We start from the raw sequence: 13,892 nt of genomic DNA on the forward strand, positions 1-13,892 counted from the left end.
TCAATATCACCTTTTTTTTTTTTGCTTTCTTTTCTTTTTGACTGTCTCCTTCTTCTTCTTCTTCTTCTTTTTTCTTTTTTTTCAACTTGGTACACGTCACAAAACAAGAACAATGAAACAAAACGAAAGATAAAAAGATAGAATAATAGCAAGAAATGAAAGATAAAAAGATAGTAAACCTGATTTTATAACCTAAGCTCTGATACCAAATGATGCGAACCTCAATCGACACGCGTTGAGACCCAGCAAACAATATTGGAATGCTTGCCCAAGAAAGCTAAAATTCAGATTTTGATAGGAAACTCCGACCTAACGTTTAAAAATGAAACGTGAACCGAAAGTATAAAGTAACAAATCCCGACCCAATGATTATAACTTAATCATGAACCGAAAGTATAAAATTTGAATGCCACAAGGAAGAATCCTTGATAAGTTCGCAAGTTCTCTAAAGAACCAAAGAAGAAACAAATCCTCACTTTTTCTTGATTTCTATTCAATGATCAATTTAGCTCTTACAATGGTGAGATATATATAGCTAGCATGGGGGACAAGGATATTAAACACTTAACAATTCCCACCCAAACATGGGAGACAAGGATATTAAATACTTAGCAATTCCCACACAAACATGGGAGACAAGGACATTAAATATAAGAACTTACTAGACACATTAATGACTCTCACAACTTATTAAAAACCTATGCAAGCTAAGTTGTCTTACAAATTACAAATTAAATATAAAGATAAAAAGGCAAAAAGTCAAATCCCACAATTGAATAACACACCAATAAGAAGGAGTTTACAACCATTAAGCAAGATTAACTCCATCAAAAATTTGGATTAAATTTATTAAGCCTTCATCATTCTTTAAGCCTAGCCAGGAGTGCCTCGTTTTTTAATAAGCCCAAATATCTTAAATCAGCCCATGAAGTGCTTCTTTGATCTTTTTGGATCTCGCTCTAGTGATAGGCCCAACAGGAACATGCAATGGATCCTTTGATGGTGCTTGTTGATTCTCATCACTACCCCCAACGCTATCTAGGATACACAACGTGTTCCATGTGTCCATTTTGAGGATGAATGTTCCAGACCCCTCACATGTGATCAGTTATGAATCGTTGGAGATCGAGGATACTCTAGTATACGAGGAGGTACCAGTTCAAATTTTGGATAAGAAAATATAGGAACTGCATACTAAGGATATACCGTCAGTGGAGGTGCTATGGCGAAATCATGCAGTTGATGAGACTTCTTGGGAGTTAGAAACAGAAATACGCGAGAAGTACCAGCAATTGTTAAGCAAGGGCTAGTGTTAGACGGGTAAGGGTAAAATTATATATAGAAAGATTAGAGTAGGTTGTGTGGTTAGTTGTGTATAGTTTTAATTATGGATAGTATTTGGAAAACTTTGTTTTGATTATTGCAATTTCCCAAAAGCAGCATTGTAACTATGGTATTCTTCCACCATAAGTGAAAGTAGTCAATAAACGTGATATGGGGTCGCTATGTGGGTGACTACCGACTTTTATGTAGATAGGGGTAGTGAATTAAGAATGTGATTGGTAATAGTTAACAAATTTCGAGAACGAAATTTTTGTAACGAGGGGAGAATGTAATGATCCTAAAAAAAATAAAAATAAAAAAATAAATAAAAATAAATAAATAAAATTAAAATTAAAATAATTAAAATAAAATTAAAATTAAAATTTTAAATAAATAAATAAATTATTATTAATTAAAATAATATAATATAATAATAATATAATATTATAATGATATAATATATATATACACATAAACTAAAGCTTCCTGAAGTTATCTTTAGGAAGCAACTGAATAAAAAAAAAAAAGGGAGAATGCAAAGGAAGCAGTTTGGCGTTCCATCTCCTCCGTCTTCTCTCTCTCCCACTCTCTTCCATCTCGTCTTGAATATTTGGCTGATTGAAAATTCGAAAATACAGTTGGGTTCTACTCACCTCCACCGACACGTCTACTGGAGTGGATTTGTTGTGGGAGTGACATAGGTATATCTCCTAGGGTAAGACCAATTCTCAAACTTACCTCAATTTCTCTTAAACTATAAGCCCAATTAATGAACAAAAATTGTCAGGAGACTCGTGGGGAGATTCTCTACAATCTAACTGGAACGAGTTTTCGAATTGGAGTTCTGAGGTACGAATCCTAAATCGGGGGTAAGTTTAATAATTTAGGTTTTATTAGGCTTTTTAGGGTATTCAGAGCCTAGGGGAATTTTAGGAAAAGTTGCTTTAGGGATTGTGATGAGTAATGTAGTGAAATTTGAATTTCAGGGTTTTAAGGGTTTTGAACGCCGTATGGCGTAGACCGGGGTGTTAGTGGGTTTTTTAGGAATTGGGTAAGGGGATTAAATTAAATCAGTAATTTTATAAAATTTGAATTCATTTAATTGTTATGTTTATATAAATATATATTTATTTATTTATTTGGTAATTTAAAGGTTATTTTGAAAACCAACCGTTCGAAATGAGTTTTACAAACTTAGGATATATGGTATGGTATTTTTGAATAAAATGAATGGTGGAAAACTTGTTTGTTTATATGGATATGTTAAAATGTGGAAAATCGTGTGGCAGATGACTTAATTGGTATAAATTATTGTATATTTGGATTTGAGATTTTGAAATACTGAACTGTTTGTGAAATACTAAAATGCTTGCAAAAATACTGGAATTGTTTATGAAATGCAGGAGTTTGAACTAACGGCCAATAGTCAGGTATTGTTTGATTGGTCGAGGGTCAGGATTATTATTTGACGACCAAGGGTCGAGTTTTAATTGATGGCTATATATCGAATTGTATTTTATGGCCATGGGCCAAATTTTTGGAATAACAAGAAATATATGTGAATTAAAGTTTTAAATGGTGATTTATATTATCTAAATTGCATGATATGCTTTAGGAACCCTAGGGACCAGTGTATTGTGAGCACGGTACCGTTGATAGAGATTTGTTATGTGGTCGTGTGTGCCCACACCTGTGCTGAGTGGTGTAAGGTGGCCTTATCCGATTTGCCTACGTGAGGAGAACGCACCCCTAGGTGAGGGCAATCGGACCAGCAATTGGAGTTGTGTGTACCCGTGGAGTATGTTAGCGGAGAGTATAAATGACTACTATCTGGGTGGATTCCCCAGAATAATAGTCCAGCCTTCGGGCCACACAACCCGTGCCATAGGGAAGTACATGACGTGTTTGTCATAGGGAATGTCTTATATGTATATCTGTTAATTTATGTGAATACGGTTAATTAATAAGATAACTTCGAAGGCTTACTGAAAAATGTGAGTGTCCTGGTAGCAATAATGATACTAGAGCATAGGGAAGTACTTGTATAGGCAGGAAATCTTCCCTATCCTCGGCTAATTGTGTGTGTGAGTATAAAATAAGAATGTTTTCATAAATGTGTTTATCTATTTAGTGAACTGGTTATTTTTTGTACATTAATTGCATGCTAGCCACATACTAACATTAACTTAGTCTTTCCCTTACTGAACTGTGCCTCACCCCTACTTTACAAACTATCTTTTCAAGAAATCCTAAAGATCAGGTCTAGCGGGCTAGAGGAGCCCAGTAAGAGGTGTAAATTTATGTAGGTAGTGTGTAGATAGAGATTTTATTTTTGTTTAGTTTTATGAGATATAATTATGTGAAAATGGATATATTTATGTATAAAGATAGTTAAAACTTTGATAATGTAATTTAGGGATTTTATATTTTTTTTATGCGTATGTGTGTTTTATATTTGATAAATAAGGTATCAGGTACACTGACGTCACTAAAGTAGCACTTCGGACCCACGTGGCGGGTCGAGGTCGTTACAAACCATCAATTAATTTAAATTTAAATTAAAAATTTTAAAATACTAACTTAATTAATAACACTAATATGATAATCAAAGGTAAGAAATATAAATTATAACAAGATTATTATCGATAAAAAATAATATAATATTGTATTTACTTAATAAAAACATTAAATATTAATTAAAAAATAATTAACATAATTTTTAATTTAAAATTAATCAAATATTATTTTATTATGCATTATAACCTATTAATTACTAATGAAATATAATTAAATTATGGAATTATTAAAGAGAACCATCTTTAATTTAAATTAACATTAAACAAACTAAAATTTTTAATTTAGTTATTAATACTATTTTTTAACACAATGTATGTGATAATCCTATGTTATAAATATACATTAATAACAAGATTATTGTTATTTAATAAATAATATTATTTTATTTTATTTAATATAAAATATTTAACTTTTAATTAGAAAATTAATATACCTATCCTTTAAATTTTTAACTGAAGAATATTAACATTTTTATTTAAAATATATTTAAAAATAACTATATATTATTTTACTATATATTATGATTCATTAGTTATTATAATTCAATTCGAAATTGAGCATAACTATTAAATAAATTAAAATTTTAAATTTAATTAATAATATTATTTTCATCGTAATTTATATGATAGTTATATGTTATAGATATACATTAATAACAAGGTTATTTTTAGTTAGAAATAATAGTTTAATATTATTTTTCAATAAACTTTTTAAAATTTTTTGTTTTAAATAATTGAAATAATTATTAATGAAATTTTTAACTAAAAACTATTAAAATTTTTAGTTTAAAATATTTTTTAAAAAAAATGATATAGTGCCCTATAATAAAAGTAAGTATTCAAATACAATTTAAGTAAATATTTTAAATGCGACCAAAAACACTTTTTCGATTTAACACGTATTATCTGCACTTAATAAATTTATTAATATTTTTTAAAAAAGACTTCTACATAATCAATTCAAAATTATCCCAAAATAAGTTTAGACGATTCTATTCTTTTATCCTTTAATACGACTTGAGGCAAAAAAGTGTTTGTTCATTAATATGAGTATAGACTTTATATATTAATTATAAGTAAATGCTATGACAAATAACATAATTAATACATTATTCTTTCTAATTTGAAGACCAATAGTGTAATATGTTATTTTTTCTGAAGACCAATATTGTCTTCTGAATAGCATGCATGCAGGAGGCTTAACCAATTTAAGTGGTTATTGCAGATTTTTCTATCATTTCTAGACGATAAAATAGAATGCAAATTAAAACAAACTAGTTAAGAATCCTAAACAAACTAAGAATTTGAAAGGTCATTCAAATTTTGAAAGACATCAAATTTTAAAAGATATCTCATCTTATCATCTTCTTCTTCACGAAATCTTTTAGTTTAAGAGATATATATATATATACTGTCTTCAACCTTTTCCTCTCTCTCTCTCTCTCTCTCTCTCTCCTAAACTTTCCTCCCCTCGCAGGCAGAACAAAGAAAACATGAAAGATCAAATGGACAGAAAGAGAAAACTCATCAACCGCCACCGAGATGAAGACAACCACGACCTCGACCTCGACGACGACGACTTCCTCAACCTCTCCCTAACCCTCACCCTCCATCACACCCGCCGCCGCCGCCACCGCCGCCTCGGCCTCCACTCTCCCCTGCCGCGCCCTTCTCCGCTCTCCCCTGTCCACCCACCGCCGAAGCCGCCCCACCTGCCCCTCCAGCTCGCCCACACCCACCCTCTCTTACCAACGTCGTTTCCCTTCCCTCCGCAGCGCACTCCGGCAGCCGCGACGCCCCCACAAGAGCCCGCCCCCGCCCCCGCCCCCGCCCCGATAGAAACTGCAACTGCAGCAACTGCTGGGGCATCGTCTCGGGGGACGCGTACATGGCGGCCCCGAGCCTTCTCCACCCGAGAACTGCTAAAGAGGGGCCCGGTCCCGCCGCCGTACCCGTGGGCCACGGCGCGTCGGGCGCGGGTGCACAGCCTCAGCTACCTGCTGGCGAAGCCAATCGCAAGGGTGAGCGGCGAGGTGCAGTGCAAGCGGTGCGAGAGGGTGTACGAGATGGAGTTCGACTTGAAAGAGAAGTTCATGGAGGTAGGGACATTCATCGCCAAGAACAAGGCCACCATGCACGACCGGGCGCCGCCGGTGTGGATGAGCCCGGTTCTGCCGAACTGCCGTTCTGCGAGCAGGAGAACAGCGTGAAGCCGGTGATAGCGGAGAGAAAGAAGGACATCAATTGGCTGTTTTTGCTTTTGGGGCAGATGCTGGGGTGTTGCACTTTGGAGCAGCTGAAGTATTTCTGCAATCACACGGAGCACCACCGGACCGTCGCCAAGGACCGGGTTCTTTACCTCACCTACCTTGCCCTCTGCAAGCAGCTTGATCCAACCGGCCCTTTTGATCGCTGAGATCAGATCAGATCAAATCAGATGATCATGCCTATCACCAATTTGAATTAATTAATTTGATCAATTATTTAATCATCCTTTTTATTTATTTATTTATTTATTGTTTTTGGATATAGGGTGATGTTTCTTAAATTGTAGTTATTTAGTTGTCTAAGTACTCTAGTGCAATTAAGTTTGATTTTCATGAAAAATCAAAGTGAAAAAGAATAAAAATCGAGTTCAATACGACATGTTTCTTATTTGATTTTGTTATTCAATATGTCGGTTTATCAATATAATTTTCATTAATTCAATGCTTAATTGTTTAAGTTGTTTTCAATTTATTTTCAAAAAGTAATAAAGCAAATAGCAATCATGAATAAAGCTCTTCTCGGCGAATGGATTTGGAGATTTGCTTTGAAAGACAATAACCTTTGGAATTTAAACAATAGTGCAGAGGTAGGGAGGCTGATCATATGTTGGAGCTTCTGGAACTGATTTACAAAGCATCGATTAGAAGAGGCAACTCTGATTCGTGTTCTTGGGACCTTAATTCTTCTAATACCTTTTCTTTTGCAAGCTTTTATGGATCACTCTCTCAGCTCGCCCATAACAATAGTCTTAAGTCGATAACTAAGCTTTGAAATATCCTCATTCCGTCAAAGGTGAACCTCTTTTTGCTGGTTGGCTATCAACAATAGTATTTTGACAATAGATAATTTACAAAGAAGAGGTTGTAATTTGACGTCGATATGTGTTCTTTGCAAAATGGAATTTGAAACTGTCAATCATCTTTTCATTCATTGTCAATTCAGCAGAACATTGTGGTCTTTCTTTTGTAGTTTACTTCAATTAGATTAATTCGTCATGCAGTCTGAGTTGAGTTCGTGTTATAATTTATGGAATTCAACCTTTCTCAAGGGTTTTCTGAAGAATCTCAGGGCAGCTATTTTGGGTGTGATTTGTTGGGAGATCTAGAAAGAAAAAAATAGAAGGATCTTTATGGAGTGTACCTCCTCAGCCACCGAAGTTATTTCTAGGTGTATCTCTTGCCTTGTCCAATGGTCCAGGTCCTATCCCATTCTTTCAAAGTTGGACTAGGAAGAATTTCATTGTATTTTATATAGCTAATCTAGGAGGTTAATTTGGCTATTGCTTCATTGGAGTTGTTCTTGGTTGGCCGTTTTTGGCATGTTATTTTGTTTGGTTGTTTTAATCTTTCGTGCTGGTTGTTTTCCATTTATTTTCTCAAGCTTCTGACTTGAACTTGTAAGCTATGTTTCTTCGTTTTATTATATCCTTTTACCTTATTAAAAAAAACCAACTTTAGAAAAAATAATTAAAAATGAGAGTATTACACACACACCCACACACACACTTATCTTTAACTAGGATTGTTCATTGGTTGGGCAAATTAGGTAATAATTAAGTTGAACTATATTGGATACATTTTTTGGATTGGTTTTAATTCATTTGATGCTTGAGTGGATTGGGATAAGTTGATGATTTTAATTTATTTTTTTTAAAAAAGTAAATAATTTGAAAAGGTATTAGTGAGATCGAAATTTTACGAAACATATGCAAGTGAGTTTAGTGTTTAATGATTTAAAATTTAAAGATTAAACAAAAAATACTACCAAAACCTTAGACTCCGAACAAGAAGTACAATGTGCAGTCTTTTGCTCTGTTTTTTTTTTTGATCCATTTCACTTTTTCCTTTTATATATACTTGGGTTGAGTCGAGCTATGTTGGGTTGTTAATTTGCACTCTCAACCCATTATTTTACTCATATTTTCAACTCGTATGACATTATGATTCACAATTCAATCTAATTAAAAACACTTTAAAAATCATTCTTTATAATTAGGAGTTTTTAATTGGATTAACCCCCATTTGAGAGCACTTTAAAAAAAAATGTTTTTAGTACTTATCACTTAAAATTAATAAACACATTTATTAAAAAAAAAAAAAATGGCATTTGGCTTGTACTACAACATGTCGAAATCACATTTTTGAAAAATATTTAAATAAATTTTAAAGGGTAATATAAAATAACTTTTTGATCACTTTTAAGTGACATTATTCATTGACAGAGTCAATTTTGTAAATATAAAAAATTTTAGTAGCTATTTTATAATGTAAAAAATACATTAAAAGATAATCATATACTATTTTATCATGCATTATAATATATTAATTATTCATGAAACATAAGTCAATTTTGAAATGAAAAAGAAGAACCATCTATTAATTTAAATTTAAATTTTAAATTTTAAAATACTAACTTAATTAATAATATTAATATGATAATCAAAGGTTATAATTATAAATTATAACAAGATTATTATCAATCAAAAAATAATATGATGTTGTATTTACTTAATAAAAACATTAAATATTAATAAAAATTAACTAAATATTATTTTACTATGCATTATAACCTATTAATTAGTAATGAAATATAATTAAATTATGGAATGAATAAAGAGGACCACTTATAAATTTAAATTAATATTAAATAAAATAAAATATTTAATTTAGTTATTAATATTATTTTTTAACATAATATATGTGATAATCATATGTTATAAATATACATTAATAACAAAATTATTGTTCATTAATAAATAATATTCTATTAGTTATTTAATATAAAATATTTAAATTTTAATTAGAAAATTAATATACCTATCCTTTAAATTTTTAGTTAAAAAATATTAATATTTTTATTTAAAATTAACTATATATCATTTTACTTTATATCATGATATGTCAGTTATTATAATTCAATTCTAAATTGAACATAACTATTAAATAAATTAAAATTTTAAATTTAATTAATAATATTATTTTCATCATAATTTATATGATAGTAACATGTTATAAATATACATTATTGCAACCAAAAATTGAACAATCTTCACGAATCGATCCATGATCACGACCACCTGAAAAGAGACAAATAAAAGTGGTTTGGAGGACCCGGGGTGTACTCTGGGGGACCTCTCTGATGCCTAAGTAAGGGACGGGCTTGAGAGGTTTTTATGCAACAGTAAAGTGTGTTCGGATGAGATACCCTAGCCTCTTCTCCAAATCCCTATTTATAGTGACGGAGGTTGACCCAAGGGTGTAATGTCATTTATTGGCGAGTTATGGTGCTGGCGTGAATCGCTTCGGTTCTTACCTCGTTGGAGTGAATCGCTCTGCTTATTATAAGGTGGGAGTCAGTTGCGCTGGTCGAGCAGTTGACTTGGGCAGTAACTGCCCTCATAATGCTGTGCTCTGATCTCTTTTAGGTAGGTGATATATTTGGGGTATATCAGTTGCTCCCCTTAGGTTTGAATTTTTTAAGCTGGCTTCCAAAATTTGAAAGTTTTTGTTGTTATTTATTTTTTGTCGAGCAGCTCTTCTTGAGGCATTTTGGGCTGCTTGTGGCTTAATGAGTCATGCTATTCTTTTTTGTCGTTTTTGGCCTAATAAGCTGTGGTCATATTTTGGGCTATTTATGGGCCTCACGAACGTTGCTCGTAAGTTAGGTCAATTCTTCTTTACCTAATGAGCTGTGCTCATTTTTTGAAGAGTCTTCTAGCCTCACGAGTGTTGCTCGTCAATTAGGTCGATTCTTCCTTGCCTAATGAGTTGTGCTTATTTTTTGGGCAGTCTTCTAGTCTCACGAGCATTGCTCATTAGTTGAGTCGATTCTTCTTTGCCTAATGAGCTGTGCTCATTTTTGGGCAGTCTTTTGGCATCACGAGCGTTGCTCGTCAGTTGGGTCGATTCTTCCTTGCCTAATGAGCTGTCCTCATTTTTTGGGCATCCTTCTAGCCTAACAAGCGTTGCTTATCAGTTGGGCCGATTCTTCTTTTCCTAATGAGCTGTGCTAATCTTTTGGGCTATATCTTTAGTAACAATTTGGTAATTTATGATGTTGGGTTGGTTGTTTAATTCAATAGGTTCTTGTAGTTTTGATTTCATTGGGGTTAAAGATGTAAGTTCTGGTATTTTCAATATCAGTTAGGATTTGAAATCGGTTCAGGATGGATTTGTTTCAAAGGGTTTGGATGTGTATGCACCAAATGTTCGATCATATGCGGCAAAGGGAACTGCAGGTGAGTGTGCAATGTTATAGATTTCGCAGACTATTTTCGTGTCGTCTATGTTATCTGTGGTGCTTATAAACTCAGATTATTCGATTGTATCCCAATTGATCCATGAGTCCCATGTTGGATTTTTTGAACAAAAGGTTGTGAGTGTAGTGGCAGATTGAAGTTTGAGATTGAGATCTGCGAAATGTCTACCATTGATGACGATGATTTTGTTACTCTTTGTTTTGATTATGGTATGAATTGTTCAGCTGATTGGGCTTTAGGTGCTCGACAGAATGTGACTAAGGAGTTCGGTTTTTCTGTTTGGGGTTTTGCCAATTGCAGTTGCTATAATTGTGCAATTTCAGTGTGCGTTACAATTTCAACTCAAATTTCCAATTGCAATTTCAAATTAATTGTTCAGAGCACTATTTAGCGCACATGAGTGTGCAAGAGTCATTATTGCTGACCCCATGGTGCATTCGGCCAACCCATTGGAATTTCAAAGTTTAACTTTGTTTATTTGAATGACAATGCAACTGTCATGACCCCACTATGCATTTGTTGCATAGGTCATTGTTCAATCAATTAAATAACTTAAACATCTTATTAATTATTATTAGCCATTAAGGCAGAACTCTTCAAGCGTTGAAACTGTGACATCTATTTGTGTGTTTTTTTTTTTAGAATTATTATTGTATGATGGAGAAAATTTTATACCTTGAGAATAGGCATGCTGGCTGCATAAATCTTGCACATAGAAACATTAATTGTAGTTGGATTCGCATTAGATCCAGAATTTCCCAAATACAACTTATGTAATTATGTTAAATACGATCAAAATTTTTTTTTAGTTTAATACTTATTACCAACACTTATTAAATTAATTCTTGAGGCAAAAAGTGTTTGTTCATTAATACGAGTATATACTTCATATATTAATTATAAGTAAATGCTATGACAAATTACATAATTAATACATTATTCTTTTTAATTTGATGACCAACCCTGTTATATATTATTTTTTTTGAGGACCAATACTATCTTCTCAGTAGCATGCATGCAGGAGGCTTAACCAATTTAAGTATTTGAACGGTCATTCAAATTTTGAAAGGCATCAAATTTTAAAAGACATCTCATCTTATCATATTCTTCTTCACGAAATCTTTTAATTTAAGATATATATATATATATACATACACACACACACACACTATCTTCATCCTTTTCTATTCACTCCTTACCTATCCTTTAAATTTTTAATTAAAAATATTAATATTTTTATGATATGTCAGTTATTATAATTCAAATCCAAATTGAACATAACTATTAAATAAATTAAAATTTTAAATTTAATTAATAATATTATTTTCATCATAATTTGTTCATTAATAGGAGTATAGACTTTATATATTAATTAGAAGTAAATGCAATGACAAATTACACAATTAAATACATTATTCATTCTAATTTGAAGACCAATAGTGTAATATGTTTTTTTTTTTTCTGAAGACCAATATTGTCTTCTGAATAGCATGCATGCAGGAGGCTTAACCAATTTAAGTGCTTCTTGCAGATTTTTCTATCATTTCTAGACGATAAAATAGAATGCAAATTAAAACAAACTAGTTAAGAATCCTAAACAAACTAAGAATTTGAACGGTCATTCAAATTTTGAAAGACATCAAATTTTAAAAGACATCTCATCTTATCATCTTCTTCTTCACGAAATCTTTTAGTTTAAGATATATATACTGTCTTCATCCTTTTCTATTCACTCTTCTCTCTCCCCCTCCTGCACTTTCCTCCCCTCGCATGCAGAGCAAAGAAAACATGAAAGATCAAATGGACAGAAAGCGAAAACTCATCAACCACCACCGTGATGAAGACGACCACGACCTCGAAGACGACGACGACGACGACTTCCTCAACCTCTCCCTAACCCTCGCCCTCCATCCCACCCGCCGCCGCCGCCTCCCCTCTCCGCTGCCGCGCCATCCTCCGCTCTCCCCTGTCCACCCACCGCCGCAGCAGCCCCACTTGCCCCTCCAGCTCGCCCACACCCACCCTCTCTTCCCAACGTCGTTTCCCTCCCCTCCGCCGCACACTCCGGCAGCCGCGACGCCCCCACAAGAGCCCGCCCCCGCCCCCGCCCCAATAGAAACTGCAACTGCAGCAACTGCTGGGGCATCCTCTCGGGGGACGCGTATGCGGCGGCCCCGAGCCTACTCCGCCCGAGAACTGCGAAAGAGGGGCCCGGTCCCGCCGCCGTACCCGTGGGCCACGGCGCATCGGGCGCGGGTGCACAGCCTCAGCTACCTGCTGGCGAAGCCAATTGCGAGGGTGAGCGGCGAGGTGCAGTGCAAGCGGTGCGAGAGGGTGTACGAGATAGAGTTCGACTTGAAAGAGAAGTTCATGGAGGTAGGGTCATTCATCGCGAAGAACAAGGCCAACATGCACGACCGGGCGCCGCCGGTCTGGATGAGCCCGGTTCTGCCGAACTGCCGGTTCTGCGAGCAGGAGAACAGCGTGAAGCCGGTGATAGCGGAGAGAAAGAAGGACATCAATTGGCTGTTTTTGCTTTTGGGGCAGATGCTGGGGTGTTGCACTTTGGAGCAGCTGAAGTATTTCTGCAAGCACACGGACCACCACCGGACCGGCGCCAAGGACCGGGTTCTTTACCTCACCTACCTTGCCCTCTGCAAGCAGCTTGATCCAACCGGCCCTTTTGATCGATGAGATCAGATCAGATCAAATCAGATGATCATGCCTATCACCAATTTGAATTAATTAATTTGATCAATTATTTAATAATCCCTTTTGTTTATTTATTTATTTATTTATTGTTTTTGGATATAGGGTGATGTTTCTTAAATTGTAGTTATTTAGTTGTCTAAGTACTCTAGTACAATTAAGTTCGATTTTCATGAAAAATCAAATAGTTTATCATTGTGAAAAAGAATAAAAATCAAGTTGAGTTCGACATATCTCTTATTTTATTCCGGTTTATCAATATAACTATTGAACTTTCATTGATTCAATGATTAATTGTTTAAGTTGTTTTCAATTTGTTATGACTTAAAATTTAAGGCAAAATTTTATTTATGCACCATTGTAAGATTAACGTAACAATTTGTCATGGGCTTAATTAAGATTTTATGCAAAAACTTTATTTATGCACCTTACTAAGATCGACGCATATTTAATTAATTGTTATTTTAGTATGTATGTTTGGGGATACCCATATTATGGATGGGCTTAGAATTGGATTAGACAATATTTAATTATGATACAATTTATATAATTTTGTCTAAATTCACACAATGAATGCTTAAAATCAAAGTAATTTCTTAACACAATAATAATGATATTATTATTATTATTATTGATATTAAAGTTTAAACCAAATCAAATAAGATTATTAATACCCATTAATCATGCTATGAGTGTACTTTCTCTTATTTTTGCATTATGTACAGTCCTAACTAGTGAAGTTGAAATTTTCATTCGAT

At 33.8% G+C, this 13,892-nt stretch overlaps 1 protein-coding gene across 1 annotated transcript; it reads left to right on the forward strand.

The window, feature by feature from the left end:
• Positions 1-12,225: 12,225 nt before the first annotated feature.
• LOC131155834 (uncharacterized) lies at positions 12,226-13,119 on the forward strand. Its single transcript, XM_058109280.1, has one exon. It carries the CDS (start codon positions 12,226-12,228, stop codon positions 13,117-13,119), a length of 894 nt encoding a protein of 297 aa, XP_057965263.1.
• The last annotated feature ends 773 nt before the right edge of the window (positions 13,120-13,892 follow it).

This window comes from Malania oleifera, chromosome 5 (assembly GCF_029873635.1).
Source record: "Malania oleifera isolate guangnan ecotype guangnan chromosome 5, ASM2987363v1, whole genome shotgun sequence".
Taxonomy (NCBI): domain Eukaryota; kingdom Viridiplantae; phylum Streptophyta; class Magnoliopsida; order Santalales; family Ximeniaceae; genus Malania; species Malania oleifera.